The sequence below is a fragment of the Lichenostomus cassidix genome, chromosome 10 (genome assembly GCF_008360975.1).
Source record: "Lichenostomus cassidix isolate B80296 chromosome 10, HeHo_3.0, whole genome shotgun sequence".
NCBI classification, from domain to species: domain Eukaryota; kingdom Metazoa; phylum Chordata; class Aves; order Passeriformes; family Meliphagidae; genus Lichenostomus; species Lichenostomus cassidix.
In genome coordinates, this window is record NC_139491.1 from 13,588,706 (window position 1) to 13,608,682 (window position 19,977).

Sequence of the window (19,977 nt, forward strand, 5' to 3'; positions counted from 1 at the left end):
TTTTACTTCCTCTCTAGCTCAACTGGTGCCCTGAATTCAGTGTTATTCTGGTTCTCTTTTTCCAGGACAGAGCTGAGAAATATGAAGGTACTGTAACACACAGTGCCACTGGATATGCAAAGCAAGATTTTTTTATCCTGGCCTCTGTGGGGAGAAAGAGCATTCTGTGTAACAGGGCACCAATAAATGTGTGAATTACTACATGCTTTTATTGATACATTCCCTTTCACTGGCTGGAGCTCCACAGAGTGCTTATTTACTATGGACTAAACTCTGCTCATTTCACTAGAAGACAACACTCCTTGTTTTCAGTAGGTGACAGAACAACCTTCCTTTCTTTGTTTTGCTTTCAAATAAGGTCTCCATTACTTGTGCCCATGTTACTGCTTGGAGTGGTGAGACAGGGTTGCAAGTGGTTCAGAGAGATGGGGAATACTGAAAGTGCTAACTGTCCACCCAAAGTCCCATAACAGAGTTGTCCATGCCACTAAATAGAAATGATACTCTGCTTAATATATACCTGATATCCCAGACTTTCAGGAACAGTACTCCTTCCTGTGAATGCAATTTCCCTCCTATTATAGGTTTTAGTCTCTTTTATCTATTCTAGTCAAGTTACTTTATTGTGATTGACTGTCGAGTGTTGATTAAACCAACAGGATTATTCTGTGACACTGAGGTATGACCACTGCTTGCCATACAATGAAGTAGCTTGACCATATTAACTGAGGAGTTACTTTACCTAAAAAGGTACCATTTCAAAAAAGGATGCAGTTCCTGGCAATGAAAGTAACCTGGAATAAAGGCATTGCATGAGGGAGAGCTGTATAAGTACCTGGCCATGGGAATTCAGTCTGGCCTTGTCCCATTTTAACATTTGAAATCAAAGATAAGTAGACTATCACTCCATAAAAGATCTGAGTGTTAGTTTAATAATCTCTGTGAAGCATCTACTAGAGAAAGAAAAGGCATCATGATTTTTTAAAACATTATCCAAAAATCAAGCTGTGATGCAGCAGTTTGCAAGGGTGCCCCACTGGTTTTGATGACTTCAGACCTGCCCCATAGCTAAACTTTATGACCATAAGGGTGAGGATGAACTTTGACTATGACCTAGATCTGCAATTCACAAGTGTTTTCATACAGCTGCAATAATATTCCAGAAAATGTAATTGGCCTTCTACTTCATTCACTTTTGCAAATGAAAATAAAGCTACTGTGAGAGCAGATCTTTTGCTAAGAAAATATTTTTTTTAATATTTTTATAGCTCTGTCAACAATAAAGGAGTCTCACAGTCTAAAGTCTTTCTCTAAACCTTTTTAATGGAAAAAACTTCATAGAAAATATCCTTTTACTTTTTTAATAACATATAACTATATACATGATTAAAAACTGTAACAAAAAGCTGCAGGGACTGGAAAAATGTTTTGTTGGATCCATGCAGATGGTACATCTAAAAAAGGATTTCACAAATCCATGTACATCAAATGGAGCTGCAGTGACAGGGTTGAAAAAAATGGCAACTCTATATTATTTACCTGAATGTATTGGGAATAAAGCACAGACATACAAAATACATGAAAAGAATACAAAAGAGTACATGGTGTAAATGCTGTAAGCACAGGAAGTTTCTTTCTTAAGTAAATAGGAGAAAAGAAGTAAAATCTCCTTTTTCACATTTTATATTGCAGTTTAAAAGATAACTAATCTCTTACTTGCTGTATTTTGTTTTTCTTCACTCTGACATACACTACAGTAGAAGTATATGGCATTTGAATTTAACAACTCAGGAATACTTTGATTTATCTCCATGTCTGTGAATGTACTATCAGTTCTGAATAACAACATGTATACGTACTGCTTTAGAAACACATACACAGTTTGACATGAGTTACAAAATATTGAGGGCCACCACACTACAAAGTGCTGGAGACTCTTGTCCTGATCCAGCAGTATGCTGAAGGACACATACAACCTCAAATCTAAGAGGAATTCCTCAGAGAGTAAAGGAAGTTAAGAACATGCAGAAGTTAGTTGCTGATCAGGTCTGGAGTTTTCAACAGTTCATAGCATAGACTCTGCAGCTAGGAAAACTTACACCTGAGGCTGCAATTCTGTCCTTACACTCCAGATCATGTAACTACACTGTGTGGATAATTTACTGTAATTCTAAAATAGATTTTCTTAAGTCTAAGCTAAAAATAAAATGAAACCTCTTTTAAAAAACCTGGGGAATTGATGAGCTCTGCAGCTGGAAAGAAGAAAGAGATAGTGTTTAGTTTGTCAGTTATAGATTGGAAGAGATTCTGTAGGCAGCAGGTAATAATGTGACAGGCTTTAAACACCTCACTTCTGAAAGAACTTGCTCATATTTATGTCCTGGGCCAAAAAAACCCAAACATAATTGAAAAGCCAGTACTAGCCAGTGACATCACCTGAGGTGCACAAGTGATGTGAGGATGGTGAGAATGGCAAGACATCATTTAGTAAAAGCTGTCACAAGTACTTAGTGATTCCCAGTGTAATCACAGGCAGTTTAATAGCAGAGAAATAAATGGAGCCTGTGTGTGCATATATATTTGTTTAAAAAAAGAAAAAAGGTGAAAGCAACAACAGTAACAACAACAACAACAACAAAACTAGACAAGCAGTGAAAGCTGAAATACTCTGTGAAGCCTTGGAATCTGTTCCTGTTCTCGTTAACACCCACCCACCCTGTCTGGCCTTGCTCTTTTGGCAGGCAGGTAAATCCGTTCAAGTTCCTGTAAGTGAAGGAGGACTTTTTGCTTATAATAAGACATAAAGTAATTACGAAAATAAGCTTTGAAATCCAAATTGCTGTGGGTCATGAAAGCCAAATCTCACTGGTAAATATCTGGCTTTCATTGTCCATGTAGCAGATTGATTCCCTCCCAGTCTGACCTCTTTACATGGGCATGCTAATTGGAAAGTTGCCACTATACCAGGTTTGGGGCCATTACCATTCAGAGTCTTTTATTTTTTAAAAACATCAATGATACTTGTTTGTGTTGTTCATTGCTAGTGTTTTGGGTAAAATCTGGTTTGTAGAGCCCTGATTGAAACTACAACGTCAGTACAAGGCAGGTCCATTTGAGAAGGCAACCTGAAAGCAATAAGACTTATTTTGTTTATTTAAAGAAGAGATAAATGTGTGTGTGCATGCATTTGCATTTAACAGTTTTATAGCTAGAACCGTTATTAAATGATGCCCAGTAGCAATTTTATCTCTTGTAATGATTTGTTTTATAAAGATTCTCAGGAGAGTTTTATGAAAACATGCAGAGTTGGTTTGCATTACGTACGCAGTTATGTGCCCAGTATATATGTTGCAACTTAATTTCTTAAATATATATTGTGTAACACTTTTTATTCCTGAGTGCTGGTCTCCATAAGGAATAGAGAAGGTGGCATCATGTGCTCTTCTGCACAACACGGTCCTTTGTCATTTTAGGAGTTCTTCTGAGGGATCTTTATTGTCACAGTTTTAACTTCAGAATATTCTCTCAATCCACATTCACCCCTAAAAAACAAATTGCAGCATCAGCTTATACCGTGTTATTATTTATTGAGCAAAAATCTGCAAAGTGATTTCTTGTTAAAGTTAAGACATAACCCAAAATTGCAGTTCAGTTTAGGTCAAAAGAACAATGGATGGCTCCAGTATTTGATAGGGAGATACAGAACATTAAACCCAGAAGTACTCATTGTCTGTTGATGGATCTGTTGGGAGTGAATTGATGTTCTCTGTCCTTTCTAGATTTTGAAAATGTCCAAACACCAAGACCTACCCCACTGGCCACTGAAATTACTGCTTATATTTGCACTCAAGAAAGGTAAGGTCCACACTGAGGACAATGCAGAAGGAACTACTCACAACCATGGATAAAGATGACCTTGACTCCTAAGCCACTGATCTTTTCTCCCTAACAAAATATCCAGCAGTAGAAATCATCATTTGCACATAATGTGGAAGAGAATTCAGCTTGCTCAGAGTCCCTTCTATGATTCCCTGCAGAATTCCTCGTTTTGCCCTGGCACAACACTTTATGTAAGATCCTCCATACTGCTAGAGAGCAGCCACTTACTAGGTCCCAGTCATCTGACACATGGCTCTGCAGGCTACATGTTCTGCTCTGGAGAGATTATGCTTAAAAAGTGGGTGTTCCTGAATGCTATTAAAATTTTATTTTAGTCAGCTGCAGCCTGCCTCATCTCTTTGGCCACTCTGCTCAGGTTTAGATTGGATGTTGCATTGGGATGATGCATTGGCTTCTTGGGACTTACGCTGCTCTTCTCTGAAGTACAGGTATTTCCATTTTGCTGGGCTTATTTTGAGTAATAGAGAAATCTCTTTATGTCGTTAGTTAAATTATAATCTGCCTTCCACATGCTGTGTATGTAAAGCAAACATTGTCCCCACCTCAAAACAGGTACAGTCCAAGTCTGGAAGTACAGTACATTTTCCATATTAACTCAATGAGGATTCTTTTGCATGAGCTCTTACAGACATTTGTTTCTTGGTTGAATTTTTATCCCCACCCCTAAAAACCACCCAGTATTGCTCTATTACTTGTATTAAAATCTAAAACATGCTGGCATTGACATGATGTTACCATGTTTACTATTTGACACTGCCTTCACTCTGGATTCTCCTGTGCAGGATTTAATGCCAACTGAACCATAAAGAACATTTCAGAGGATTTCCTCAGAACTTCCTTCTAATAAGTGTTTCAGAATGGAGTGAGAGGCCACTGTTCAAGGCAACTAAACCCCTCTGTAGGCCCCTAGTGTTGCATAACCTATTTTGTATTTACTTCTACTGCAGATGTTACACAAAATCTAACATTGGGGTGAAACTCCTGTAACCTCCCCTGGAAAGTTAATTCATTTGAGCAGAAATACCAGTATTTACCAGCCCATATCACTTCATGTGCAGTTTAGAAAGCTTTCTGATGTCCCTGTTATCGAACATGTAAGCCTTTTACGTGATATAGTGGAAGGGATACGTCAGACTGACAATTCAGAAGGCATTTTGAAGATTTACCAGAGTCTAAAATACCTGCAAGCAAATAATAGTGAAGATTTTTTTGCATGTGAAAGGTTCCCATTGATCTGGACCACACAAACCCCAGCTTTCAGTAGAAAGTGGTGGATTTGTCTCCAAAGAATGACCAAAAACCTCAGCTATTTATCAGAAGCATTCCCTTAGGGCTCAGTGGAAGTGTCAGCAGGAGCTGCCTGGAGCCCAGTAACTAAAGCTAGTAAGTGTCAGTGTGGAAGTTTCTGGATTCAGCAGGCTGCTGTGTAGCTCTGACACCCATTGGACACATCTTTGCAAGCCAAAAGATAACCCAGCCACAGCAGCCAGAGACTTTATGTATGTTCCAAATGCCACTTCATTTCTCATCTTGTTCCGCCAAACAAAATTAGAGACATTTATTGTCTGTTTCTTCAGCTCATGGCTTCAGGGCTTTGCATGTTTGTTTTCTGGGCAAAAGTTTGGAAATGGACAATTGTGATGAATTGTAAGGCAAGTATTTTTTCAAAAGTTAAAAAGCTGCACTTGCTGAATAGGAAGATGGGTTATGCCAGACACTCAGAGCAGAAAAGTCAGTTGTGTGTTCATTTGAAGGGCTTGATTGTCCTAATACAGGGAGCAAACCATTATTCTGTGGCCACTCTGGGTCTTCTTGGATTGCAGTTTGATATCAGAGTGAGAACAAAGGTTGTGTCTGTGAAAAGGAAGGAACCCATGGGTCAAGTCTGCATGGTGCTGTCCCTTCGTTGTGTAGGTGTGAGAGAAGGGGAAAACAATGCTTTTTAAAAAGAAGTATTACATACTTATTTTTCCTCCCTCAGTCCAAGACAAAAAAAAAAGATAAGGGAAAGAATTACAACTCCAAGCCATTTTCCTGCTTGCACTTGTTTTTTGGAATGCAGGTGTGCACTGCTGTATCTCAGAGCTATCCAGACAATAATAATTCCTATGACATTAAAGGAGAGATCTGAAGTAGAATGGCACTTCCTTCCCTTGAAGACATTTGGACAGAGGCCAGAATTTTAGGGAACTCTATTATAAAATGGCCACATGTGGCTATCTGGTGTGAATCACTCAATTTTTAGTTACAGGAGTTAAATTTTACATCTCCCAGATAGTGATAAGAAGCTTTAAAGATGCATAAATGAAGAAATCCCCAAACCCATGTCTTTTAGACCCTTTCAAGAATACAAGAATATTGTAAGTAGCCTTAAAGCAAAGAGAAATCACCTGTATTTTGTACATGAGTTCTGGTTCTCCACCAGGATGCACATACCCTGCTACATTTTGTGGGAGTGTAAAACGAGTATCACAGATCTCAACTTTGTGTTCATTTTTTGACCATGTGTGATTAAAACCTGTGAATTTAGATGCAGGACCAAAACAAGTCTCAGATAATGCAGTGCTGGCACAGGCAGCACAGTGGTCCACTTATGATCTGGCTATAGCATAGTGTCAGCTTAGCAATGACACACTTATATGTAGACACTTTTTCCTTTTTCTTCATTAACTGCCCCACTCAACATTATTTATGCTGTAAAATGTATCCCTTTAAAACAAGAATCTAGGAAACTGGAATTTTAATAAGAAAGTATGCAGGTATTAAAGCAGGGTGGAGGAGGTGAATTAGAAGGTGATATCTGATCAAAGAGGTTCTGAAAGGAGTAGAATAATTACTCATGGGTAGGTTTTCGGGCATCTTTGTGAGATGGAGATTATTGCCATTCCAAACATTTATTGTTTATGATGAATACTTTCAAAACTGTAGTGGGAACCAAGTGTGCAATTACCATAGATTTTTCCATGAGAGCTGGGGTGCTGCCTGGGTTTCCCCCCTTTCAAGAACTCTACAACATCAATATGTGAATATTTTGCTTACACAGTTTAACCTCCCTGGAGTCAGTGGGGTCACCCCTGGGTGTCAAGTTACTCATGTGCTCTATCAAGCTTAGTAGTTTTAGAATATTTTCACAATGATAAGAGTTAGATGACCTGACATATTTATGCCAGTGTGAGATCACCTCATAACTCATGAATGTGAATAGTATGAATGTGTTATTCAAAGTACTCCCTAACGAGGGAAAATACTTCAGACTACATAGAGCTTATTTTATAGATCAAGTTGTATACTTCAACATATTTAAAGTTTTAAAGAGTTTGACCTTACTTTAGTTTTACTGCTGAGTTTGCCATTAGCCATAAGCTATTTTGAAAACTTAGGTGAGACATATCTGGTACACATGCCTCCTGCACAGAAATTAATTGAATCCTTGGTATGTAACCAATCTGGGGCTGATGCAATTGCTAAACTTTCTTGTGATTGTAAGGAGAATGAGAAACTCGTAAGACTTTAAATTAGGTACATGGGACAGTATTTGAGTGTGCAGCTCCATTTCAAAATATTTGGCACTTAGTGTTAAATGGAATAAGAAAGACAGAAAGCTTTGTAATGGGAAGTGATTTTTTTCAAAGGGATGTAAATAAATTCACTTTCTCTAAGCAATGTAACATTGTTTAAAAATCTGCAAGCTGATAACTTTTTTATAAAATTCAGATGCACCTATATTAATAAATACAGTGAAAACTGAAGAAAAGGAAAAACTAGCAAGAGAGGCACAATATATAGCAAAACAACTCTGAAACAAGTACACCAAACCAGTCAACAAGCACTTGGCAACACCAAAGAGAGAGTCTTTCTGAAAAGTGATGGTTAATATGGCTAAAGAATACTTCCAGAAAGCACAGGTTACGAGTTCAGAAAAATATTCAGAAATGTCCAGTTCCTTTCAAGATAAGAAGAGAATTCCAGTAAGTTAGTCTGCAATGTTTTAAAAAAAAAAAAAAAAGTGGTCTTACCATGCAGATCAATTGCATTTAGAACTGGCAATGATTAAAGGTCACCTTATATTATGCCCTGATTCTCAGGTTGGAAAATTTCTGGATCTTAATTTGCATGGAAAGGTTCACTAATGTTTATTAAATTGTAGAGTTGAAAACAATTTAGAAAACAGCAGTGTAATACTTACATCTCTCTCCCATTGCCAGACATCTTGAATCCTCCAAAAGGACTTTGGGCATTTAAGGCATTGTAGCAATTGATCCTGTAAAGGAAGAGGCAGTAAGTCCAGCTGCACTGCCAGAGAGACCTTTGGATAACTCAGAGAGAGGCTGAAGCTTGTGGAGCTAAGGACACTCTATACCTCTCAGTAATAACAAACTTGTTTCATGTTGAAAACAAATGAAGGATTTATGCTACAAAACCAAAATTCTGCTTCTTACTCCTAGGGAGAATTGGATTTGACCTGTGAGGGCCAGACGAGAGGACCATACGCTTGGACACAGCTTCAGGTATGAACTGTTAATCTGCTGCCAAACCTCAGTGCCAGTTTATAACAAAGAGCTGTTAGGTTTCAATTTGCCATTTTTCTCCCTAATTTCTTGCAGATCTTTATTTTACTCAGGTTTGACATATTAAATTACAAGCTACTAAACTCTAGAGTTGGCATTACCTATTACTAAAGACTGGAGTTGTCCCCTCAGTTCCTTAATGTTGTAGAAAGTACACAACCCTTTGTGCCTTTAGCAGAAAGCTGCCAGGATTCCTTTGCTCCCCAGAAAGGATCATTTATACTGTTTGTTTCCAGTAAAGCCTCAGCAGTGGCTGCCATGCTCCTGGGGAGCAAGGTGCTTTCCAGCCTCCACTAGCATTCCCCAGCAGTGAGCACCACAACACCTCCCCACAGCTGTTCCATGGCTTGGCTAGTGATTCACCACTACGATGGTCTGGAGAAATATCCCTAACAAAGGGTGCAAAACTGAAGTGAAATAATGATAGTGAGTCAAACTCTTTATCTTCAGGAGTGGGAACGAGATAACGTCTGCTTACCAGACTGTCCCAGCCTGCATTGCTGAAGAGACTGTCAGGGCTTTGTTTATATCATTTGTAAAGACAGCAGCTACCAGCCCAAAATCAGAATTGTTGGCTCTCTCTATAACTTCATCCATGGTTTTAAATCTCAGTATTTCTTGAACAGGCCCAAAAATCTGCAACAAAGATAAATAATTAATAAAACAGCTCCCTCACAGGCATTTTATTCTTGTTTTATTCTGCTTTTCAAATTATCTTCTCTCTCCTTTTTATATTGTTTAAAATTTCCCACAGCAAAGTTTAGTGATAATATCTGTCTGTAAAACTGCATGAATTTCCCAAAGCAGGTGCCCCAGTGGAACTCATCCATTCTACCCACATCTCCTCTTTGATGTCTTAGACCTTGCAGTCAGTGACAAAAACTGTGCTTCCTTACCCAGCTGATGTCACTTGCTGTGTGCATAAGGAGTTCTGAAAATATTTATTTTTTTTTAATCTAGTGGTAATTTTCACTCTGAAGCTTTTGTCTTAGGAATTAAACAAAAGAAAAAAGGTAATATTTAGGACATTCTCAGAGGATCTTGCCCATGTGTGTGCATACCTCCTCCTTGGCAATCCGCATGTCATCTGTTACGTTGGAAAACACAGTAGGTTCAATGAAGAAGCCCTTTCTTCCCAGCCCTTTTCCTCCACATTCAAGTTTTGCTCCTTCAGTAATGCCACTTTGAATCAGTTCCAAGATCTTGTTGTATTGTTTTTTATCAATCTGAAAGAGAGAAGAAGCTGTTGGATGTGCAGACCATGTACTTGACAATCGAGTCCAAACAGGTGTTTTTAGGCAGGTCATGTTCCAGTGAGTCTGTTCATGCTTCCATTTACTACTCTTTGAGCTGTGGATACCAAAGTTCTACAAGCAGGTGCTGCCTATAACCTAGGGCTCAGACTTCTTAAGGATGTGTCATCTAATGTTTGTGGCTTAACCCATGTTCTTGCTAAACAATCTAGTTTATAAGCAAAAAAAAAAGCAGCTCATTAATTTTTATCCCAGGTTAACTCCCTGAAAATATTATAAGCCCAGCTGTTTATTAGTGGCAGGAACATTTGCTAAAGATTTATTTCTGATTATGCCCATCTTTTGCTTAGAATTTCTGGATCTACAAGCATCTACACTGGTTGTAGACAGTTCTTGAAAGTAAGTGCTCACAGATGCTTTTGAGAGCTTCTCCCAGTTTACAGCTATATTTTGGGGGCTGAAGATCTAAATCTTGCTCTTAAAATTGGGAAGCAAATATTGGTGTTTAAATTGAGATTTTTTTATTTAACAAGAAACACCTCAGAGCTGAACAGACTATTTACTCCTTTGGAATTTTAATCTTGAAAATATGTATCGTGTCAGCTACCCTAGACCATGAGTGAGTGTGCACTGACTGCCCTATGCCTTAGTGGAGTTTAGACATCTCCAGGCACCTCCTGGGCTGTAGGGCCAAAGCCCTACTCCTTTACCTGTGGACCTTGTTCTGTAGTTGGGTCGAAAGGACTCCCCACAACTCTCCTCTTTGCACGTTCCACACTTCTTCTAACAAACTCTTCATAGATTGATTCTTCCACATAAACCCGTGAGCCGGCAGTGCAGCATTGACCTTGATTGAAGAAGACCCCTTGGTGAGCTTGTTCCACAGCGTAGTCCACTGAAAAACCAAGACACCACATGTTGCACTGGAACACCACAGGAAAATCTGCCTTTGCACCAGTGTTGTGTGTATGACACAGTACCACATCCATGAAACTTCAGAAGTAGGATTTGGCTAAATAAAACTAAATCATAACATACTATAGTTGTCTCAGGTCATAAATGAGGATGATTCCCAGGAGAAATTAATACACTGCTTTGGCAGTCAATAGGAGTAGGGTATGCAAGAACAACTTCACCAGTGTCTTATTTCCAGCAACATGTCATTCATCAAGTAAAACTCTTAAGAGAGCCTCAGAAGCAGGATGTGCCCCACATAAAGACATCTGACTGGGTGACTGTAGGAGGGGAAAATTTGTCTGTGATCACAAGCTGCCACTGGGTTTAATACTTCATGTGTGAGAATTACAGCAAACCAAATACTTGGGAGAATTTGCCTTTGATAATGGCAAGACCTGTCCTTTCCAAAAAGCCAGATGCTTTTTCTGCAACACAGAAGCTTCTTGGCCCATGCATATGACTGGGTAAGGGTTTAAAATTATAGGTCAGTTATAGAACAATCAACTCTTGATTTCTACTGTAACTTTCTTGGAGGTACAACTAACACCTTCGGTCCAAGCAGGAGAGAGGATCCAGTCATAATGAGACATTCAAGGCCACATTCTTACATTGGGTGTAATAACTGACTAGACAAGAAGAATGAATTCATCCCTAACCAGTGATGCCCTACAGCACTGTAATACCTCTGTTACCAGCTGTAGCACTCTGGAACATTGCTTAAAGTATAATCTTTTATGGACTAAACAAAGCAGCAGTGCTTTACTTTCAGCACATTCTAGACAACTCTGTCTAACAGAAATGTCATTTTCTGCCCTCAGTTGTGGTCTTTAGAAAAATTATATGGGGTGTTTCCTGGACCACTTTCAAATTTTCCCTGGCAGCTCCATGGAGATTGAAAACACTAGTGGATAGCTGTGATTAACTTATGTTTCTTCCTCTATTGCTAATTTTTTTTTTAACCATGAAGGCCTCTAACCATTTTTCTCTGTTTTTGTGGTGCACTAAACCTTCAACAGCTTTATCATGCTTTCTGCTAACTTCTGGCACACAGTGTCCCTCAAGCAGAACAAACACTCCTTTGGAAGAGTGAGTGAATTGCTGTTTTTAAATAATCATAGCTTTGAAGTCTAAATCTTAGGCCAAGTGCTGGAGGTGGTAATTGTGGAAAGACCAGAGAGCAGTTGTCCTTCTCCTGTGGAAGGTCAGATCACAGACCTGCCCCTGGCACATATCACTCTACTAGAAATGTTTAGGCGACCCAGTCTGAGTTGGTAGGTTAGGGACATTTGAGATGTGGTGATATCTGGTGGGAGGTGGAGATGAGGAACTGGGGAGGAAGGCTGTAATATCTGCATCTGGTTCCAGCTGATAAGAGCCTTTTTAGCTTACCAGGATGACTGTGGCTGAAATTTCAATCCTCAACTTGGTAAGGCATTTCTACATAGAAAAGCTGCTGGAAGTTGTCAAGTTTTCCCTAGTTTTTCAGATACTGAGAAGTTTTGAAAATGGATACAGGATTGTAACCAACTCTTTTAATTCATGCTATTCAGAATCAATCTATTCACTTCTCCCTTTTAAATTAGAAGACCAAATCCTTATGTCTATTTACTGGGGTTGCAAAGTTCTCAGAAAAGGCGTTGAGTACAGTGTGCCTGAAACAGCCTGAAACAAGAGCTCAGAGCAAGGTGTGAACCATCTCATTCATCTTGATGGGGTGTTAACTTCAAAACCTCCTGCTGACAATTTAGATATCAATGTTTTAACTATTTTGTTGCTGATCATTTAAGCAGAAACTTCCAGTTTGTGTTTATGTCCTATCCTAAACAGCTGTCCTGTACCTTCTCAGGTGCCAAAAATCTCAGCTGCACAACATCATACATCTGCCAAAATTTTCAGCTCCCTGCTGACAGTGGCAGTGAGGATATTTCAATACACAATTCTTGAGTTGTGAAAAAAATTTTAATGGAATAATCTGCCCTTATAGCTGCTTAACAAAGGAATATTGCACTGACTAGATTAGCAAGTCAAGTTTACATAAAAGACCTCCCTTTTTATAATTGCTGTGAAACAATAAAAATCACAGAATTTCCAATTTTAAAGCACGAAATCACCTTGCTGCAGAGCATAGGATGGCAAATATGTGTCGGACTATGACTGTGAAAAACACCGTGTCTATATGCTTGGTTATAACATTTTTTCTGCTTTCTTGTTGACTGTGAATCTTGGATTCAAAAGTTGTATTTTTTTAAAAGATATCACACCTTAGGTTGCTCCTGTAAGACTGAAAAGTGCCATTAGATACAGCTGTATTGCTTCACTTCACTCTGTATGAAAATTGTGCCCTAAAATTAGTTAAAAGAAAAAAAAAGGAAAAAGACATCATGCAAACATGTTTTTAAGAAAAATATGGAAGTGCTGACTTACAATCAGCATCTGCGAAAATAATGTTTGGGCTTTTCCCACCCAGCTCCAGTGTAACTCTCTTCAAATTACTCCTTCCAGCTGCTTCTTGGATCAGCTTCCCAACCTGAAAGGAAATGGAGACACATTTTACAGGGAATGTAGTCATACAGTTCATTTTAACAGCCAAGGTTGGCTATCAGTAGAGCAGAGCTTTAAATAAGCCAGCAAGTTCTTCGTTCCAAACATATTCTCATCAGTAGTGGACAGCTTTCCTTTTTCTTTTTTTCTTAGAAACTGACAGGGGATAAGGCACAGCACAAAATTTGTGTATTCTTCACCCATATGTAGCTATGCTAAAATGGTTTGGGGTTTTCTTTTTGGGCCTTTTAGGAGGGCTGAATTAGAAATTTGAAATGGACGTTACTAGAATTACTTCCATCCAAACCACCAACATGTTCACAAGGTCGAATATGTCAAATTCTGATGAAATCATCCTCCTCCTCTGCAGGATTAACAGCACAGAGCAGAATACCAAGTAGGGCAAGAAGTTACAAAAGCACCATCCCAGACCTGACCTGCAGCTGCACCACAGATAATCTTAATATGGGTTGAGGAGGTCAAAATCACCTCCAAAATGTCTTTGTAGATTGTGGGGTCAGCTGAAGCAGCCACAAATTGCAGATCTCACCAATGAACATGAGAGTAGATTAAATGGAGTAGCAATCTGACAGCTACAGATTTGACATGTTTCCACATCAATACAGTTGGAGGGGCAGCTGTGCTCCCAGGAAATTCTCCTCTCCCTGGATCAACAAATCCAAAACAGATCAACTTTTATACTGTTTTAGTGTCACTGTGTCCATTTTTCAGCTAAGGAAGTAAACACAGGTAGATTTAGGCTCCTACATGGTAAAATACAGGATTAAAATTACCTATTGAATATTGAGAAGCCTAAGAACATTGGTAAGTGCTTTATTTCAACTAGGACATGTTTTAATGTCACACAGAAAGTTAGAGGTGAAGTGAGATGGGAGTGAGTCCAGAGCTGGACTTCTTTCTCCATGTAGTACTCTGGTCTCTCTATCTGTTTTCTGTTTCTAAGGTTATGTGAGTGAAATTCCCTGCAGCAAAGGGTTAATGGATGAGAAGCTGAACCTCTTAGAGAATTGAAGGCAGTCTGCTAGAGAAAGTTAAGTCAGCACTGGAGTAATCAGAAAGCAAATGAAACAGAAACCAGGGCCCCCAAAGAAAAAAAAACAAAGGAAAAACCCCACAGGATAATGAAGGAATTGTGAACCACTTCATGTACCTTTGTGATTAACTGTTTATCTGGTGATACCACAGTTGAGTGTGACTGAGGTTTTTTCTTAAAAAAAAAAAAGAAAAAGCTTTTTTTCTTCACCCCTGTATTGATGGAATGGAGTGTTGACATTATCATGAAATTCCTTGCATATCCCCTTAATTGGAGTTGATTTTATTGCTATGTTTGACTGACAGCCAGAAGTGAACCTGAAAAAAAAGGATCCTTTCTGCCTTCCACCCCCACCACATACACCGAGCACGTCATCTGGAAATTCCAGCCTCTCAAACTGTGCTGAAAATGTGCACTGGAAACCACAGTTCTGTGTTTATAGCCAGTGCCAGCCAATGCCATTCACACCCTCGCTGCCTTGAACCTCCCTCTCCCAACGAACAACCAGCTATTTCCCCTCAAAAATTCACAAAGAGCAGGACAGACCAAGGAAGCCAGAGCAGTGTGTCCAGCCCTCATCTCTCTGCCTTCCATTCTACTTTAATGTCAAAACACATTTGTACATGTAAGTAAAGATTTTGGAAGGATTCCGTGCAAACAAGTGATTGACAAGTATGCAAGTCCAAGTATAGTGTATATGGCAAATACTAAAATCCAAAGGGCTTTGAGACAGTGGAATTAATTTGGAAAGTGTAGTCTGAAGTATTTTTTTAATACAGGGAAGTTGTTGTCAAGTTTCCAAGTAAAAACTTAATAGAAAGCTTTACTGTGTCTTTCCTGTTAGAGATCAGTGTAGACATCAGGATGGTGAGGCTTATGCTGCTCAGCATTTTTGTTCACTATACTCCCATTGTGCTCTTTGCACTTACAAGTTGAGAAAAGTCTTAGGGAAGGCACCAGCACCGTGGTTATTTAGTGACAAAGGCAGCCTTTTGTGGTAGACCCTCTCTTTATGGAGAAAGACAGCATGAAAGGAATAAGTGATAGTGTTGCAATCTGCACGGTCTTTCAGGACATGCTTCCTGCAGTGTCTCTCAGCTCTATCCCAACAGGCAGTACAGCCTGGAGAGGGAACGCTGGAAGAAAGGACTCCCCCACAGATAATGGAGCTGTGTGATTATTCAGAAGGAATGTTGGCAGAGAAAGCCCTCACTCCCCATCCTTGTTTTGAATAGGCTTCAAGATTGATATCAGGAGTATCCCTGGATAGCTTGTGAAGTACTATAACCTTGTAAGCTGCATAGAGGGTGAGGCAGATGTAATTTGGTCCATCTCAAAGAAAACAATTTGTTATGCAAACCAACAACAACAAAGATTTTAAAAGTATTTTGAGGCACCCCTGTGCAACAAAGCTACTTGAAGGATAGTCCTGGAAGGGTCTGTTTCTGGACTGTGAATGGTATGACGTTGGGCAGTGAGAATGTATCATGATCTAAAATACTTGATGTTTATTTATGCCTCCTGTATTTGGAAGTTTAATGTCTCTCTCAAGACCAGGCTTACGCAGTTGCATTTTTAAATACTTAATGCAGAAATTTTTAAAAGTTTGTTGCTTTTCATGTTCTATTAAATATCTGTTTTCAGACAGAAATCTGTATTTCTAAGTGGTACAGGTGGGTTTGCCTGTTAATGTTAAAGCACTGTAAGTCTCATGAGTCAAAAGCAAACCTCCAAGGTTTGTGGTACTTCCTCATCAGCTCTAATTTAGAATGCCTGGGTTCTCTTTTGCTCTGAACCTTCCTTTGCTCTCAGATTTACAGTAAGTCATCAGGGAACACCTGAATGTAGGGGAACTGCAGTCTAGCTGAACAGCAGGTCATTTTCTTGACTCTGCCACAGACAAGACAGTGAAGGTAAGAAATGCACAGGGAGATGTGTAGATTAAAATATTCCATGAACAGTGCAAAATTTGACAGAGGAGATATATATATATAATCAGTTAGTTAGGCATTTTAAATAATACCCTATATACCTTCCTTGGTATATTGAGAGAATATCTGAAAAACAGTAAGTGGTTTAAGTTACAAGAGAGTGATTAAGTTTTGAGGAGATGGTGTGGCCAGACAGAAATTTTCAATGTTTTCTGGAAGTACAGATTTTTCTCTCCAGCTGTTGAGGCACTGGATGTCAGTATTCTGGCAAAACCTTCAAACCCATGCTGCTGCTCACTCAGTCTGCCTTATTTTTTATGAATTCCAGATTATATGCAAAATCTTTCTGAGAAACATTTTAGAACCTCATGTCATGTTCAGGGTGAGTCTCCTGCAAGGACAAGTGAATTTGAAATACTGGCAGAAAGAAGAGCAGCTTTATTTGTGCAATGCCCTGTGTGAGGAGCAGCCCTGGAAAAAGCATACTGAATAGTATAGCATACTGAATAGCAGCACAAGTGAGAAGGCAATCCAAACACAAATTCCTGGAGAGAATCCTAAGCTATAAATGGGTCATTTGTCCCTTAGAATAAGTTCTGGCTCCATGGAAGTCCGTGGCTAAACTGTTGTTAATGTTGATAGGACTGATACACCATCCTATTTGTATTGGGTTTAAGGAGGTGAATCCTTTTGACATGCATCTTTCATAGGCAGAAGAGGCACAACAGTTGCCCAAGGACAGCTTCCTAAATGCTACCAAAAACACAAAGGAAGGAAAAGGGAAACAACTTCTTCTCATTCAGAAGGCACAAGCTGTCCAAGATATGACCCAAAAGATTCTGCAGAAGCAGGAATGACTGCTAATGCAGCCTCCCTAAATCCTGACACAGGGCATGTGTGTAGCACCACAAGCTCACAAACTTCTCAGAACAGGTCAAATCACCTCTAGGATTCTTACTGCTAAAGTAGAAAATGTCAGGTTGCAATTCTTCATGAAGCCTAAAACCAGCAAGAGATTGCATGTTCCAGGAGAGCTCATACAACTCACTACCCGTGCAGTAGGAAGACATTCTGTCTACATCATGCATTGTGACATTCATCTCACTTCGGAAATGAAAGGAGAATCCTGCTGAGTAAATTAGAATCAGTGGTAATACAGCTGTTAGCTACAAACATTTGTTTGGCATGAATCAATCTCAACTCTCCCGTAGTTTGCTTTGATGGTCTCTCTAGTATCTTGTTGACTAATGATGAGATCATGGTTTGTTAATCTAAGTGCATAAAGAAAACATTCTGCCAAGCAAAATGCAGACTCTTTTGCTGGGGTTTATTGCAGTTGTTTATAGACCTTTTGTTTACACAGGCATCCAAACCAATTTGTTGGATATTTATTTGGGTTACTCTACAGAACTGCCTGAACACAGACCCGAATCCTATCTTAAATCTGTCTGCATTTTAATGGGTCATAGTTTGAACAAAGTGGAAACCAGCCACTTAGGATACATTTCTTGTTGGCCAGAACTTCAAATGTTTTGTGTGCTATCTATAATTCTCATCTTGAGAGCATTTAACAACTGGAGGGAGTTGTAAGTCACTCTGATTTGGAGGTTACACATTTGGTTTTGAACAGAAGTTATTAGAACTCACTAAACTTTTGCAACAATCAAAATACAATTTTTATCCCAGGCAGGGCTTTAAATCTGCATTTAAAAAATTTGTAACTTCTTACTCTCTATAATCATCTCTAATTTTAAACCCAGAACATACTGCTCTCAACTGTTCCCTGTGCACCAGGAACTTATGGGTACACCATTCCCACACACAGGTCCAGTTCTGAAGGAGCACACAGGTACCAACTTGGGCAGACAACTCACAGCACTAAAATGGCTGTATTTGCAAAGCCTTAACTGAGCTCACAGATTTGAGTGGCAATAAAGGCAAATTAAGAGTAAGCCTGGTTTACTCCACTTTTCTCTAATATTTGAAGGCCTCTCACCTCTTTTGCATAGCAAAATTTCTTTCAGAGAATAAGAAGGTAATATGAAGAAACTCTCTGCATTTCTGGTACATGTGAAAATTGTCCCCTCATCAGCATTTGCCTTGCAAATACGTAAAGTCCACTGTTATTTCACTGGGGAAGAGACTTGTAGAATGTCTCCTGTACTTCTGAGCATTGCAGCCTAACAGCAGACACATGGGAATGTCAGACATCCTGAGTTTGGATCTGTTCTTAAACTCAGAAATCATAAATTTCTATTTTTAATTAAATTGTTGCTGGTAATTTTTTTTAAAGGAAGTCAGACAAGAATGTATGGAACAGTGAATAAGCTGAGGCAGAGAGGCCAGTGCAAAAGGAAAAGGCATGTACAGTAAACAACAGGGATAGTGGGACTAGCTGAGCTTTACAGTACCTCTGCCATGGTCCCAGTGAGTGGGAATTTCACCCTGCAGCTTGGGACCAGAAGGATGAAGGAGAAATTCAGTAAGATGTAATGAGATATGTAAATTGATTATGAACTTTCAAGGGAAGGTAGGAAAAGGATAGGAGGAACTGTTAACATGGTCGTATTGGCTGGAAGAAAGTTTGGTTATGGCTGTTTAAGTTTCATCTGATTGTGGAAGATGAGGAAAAAATGTGTCAGTGAAGCCTGAGAGGAGATTGCTGTAATTAAGGAGGATCATGGATTAGCCCTGGTTCACTAAATCCAACACAGTAAAAATAAACATTTTGGTTAAAATGCCCATACCGAACAGGCTGCTGAAGAGTGAATTGAAGCAAGCAGAGAAGCCAAGAAAGCTACTGGAATCTAAGGAGGCACAGTATTTTTAGGTGGGCTTTCATACTCAGTATGATTTTATTTCTTTCAGTGTGACAGTTGTCAGAGTGAAATCCATAGCCTGCCAGGTATTTGCAGAACCCTTCCCCTTCTTAGTGAGCTATGGAGGGAAGAGTTTTGAGATCCATGCACTAGGGGACTGGGAGAGGGAGGTGATCCATGGCAGGTGTTTCATAAGAAGCAGGTAGGCTGAGGGATGAAAGAGTTGGCAGACTCTTCTTTTAATGTGTGTAAGTTAACCCATAAAAGGAGGGGCAACAGGAAAGATGGAGAGAAGTGAAATCAAACAATAATGGTACCACAGAAAAAGAGCTCTTTATGATTTTTCACATATTAATTTGGGGAGCAGTGTGTGAAAAGTAAATGGTATTAAAAAAAAAATTAGAACACCTGAAAAACTAAAAACCAGAGAAGAGAGTGCACCCTGGAGAGCTCTGTTTCTGTGCTGTCATTGCATGAGCATGGGCTTGAGGCCTCTCAGTCACCAGGAGAGTCAAGAGGTACTGGACTAATGTCTGGGTGACAAGGCCATTGGCACATGAAACACAAGTGTCCACATGCACCTTTGGGCCCAGGAAGTCTGCAAGTCGTTGACTGTCAGAAGCTGTGAGGCTGCAGCAAGGAAAGGATCACTCTACACATGCTCTCTTCTTCTGTGAGCATCTGTTCCTGGTCATGTTGCAAGATAAGGTGCGAGGCTGGAGGGCTCTGTGGTGTGGCTGTGTCAGCCTTTATTGAGTTAAGGTCATGAACTTGGCCTTTTGGCTCATATTTCTATGGATTGGGTTCTACAAATTTTGGGATACATTAGCATTCAATTGTTTTTGTAGGAGAAGCAGCCTGTTTTCTGCCTTTCAAGAATTCTGCAGGAAATAGATAATAGCCCAGTTTTGTGATTTTTATAGGCAAATGGGGAGTTTTCATTAGCTATAAGTA

The 19,977-nt window shown here is 39.4% G+C and overlaps 1 protein-coding gene across 4 annotated transcripts in view; it reads right to left on the reverse strand.

The window, feature by feature from the left end:
- Positions 1-1,302: 1,302 nt before the first annotated feature.
- The window catches only part of ALDH1A2 (aldehyde dehydrogenase 1 family member A2), a 78,778-nt gene continuing 60,103 nt past the window's right edge, over positions 1,303-19,977 (reverse strand). For all 4 annotated transcript variants that reach the window (XM_085070740.1, XM_085070741.1, XM_085070743.1 and 1 more), the window contains 6 exons: positions 13,103-13,205; positions 10,432-10,616; positions 9,530-9,694; positions 8,947-9,104; positions 8,087-8,161; positions 1,303-3,542 (listed from right to left, as the gene is read on the reverse strand). In XM_085070740.1, coding sequence (XP_084926866.1) covers positions 3,470-3,542; positions 8,087-8,161; positions 8,947-9,104; positions 9,530-9,694; positions 10,432-10,616; positions 13,103-13,205 — 759 coding nt within the window. In that variant the 3' untranslated portion in view covers positions 1,303-3,469. The remainder of the gene's footprint in view (positions 3,543-8,086; positions 8,162-8,946; positions 9,105-9,529; positions 9,695-10,431; positions 10,617-13,102; positions 13,206-19,977) is intronic.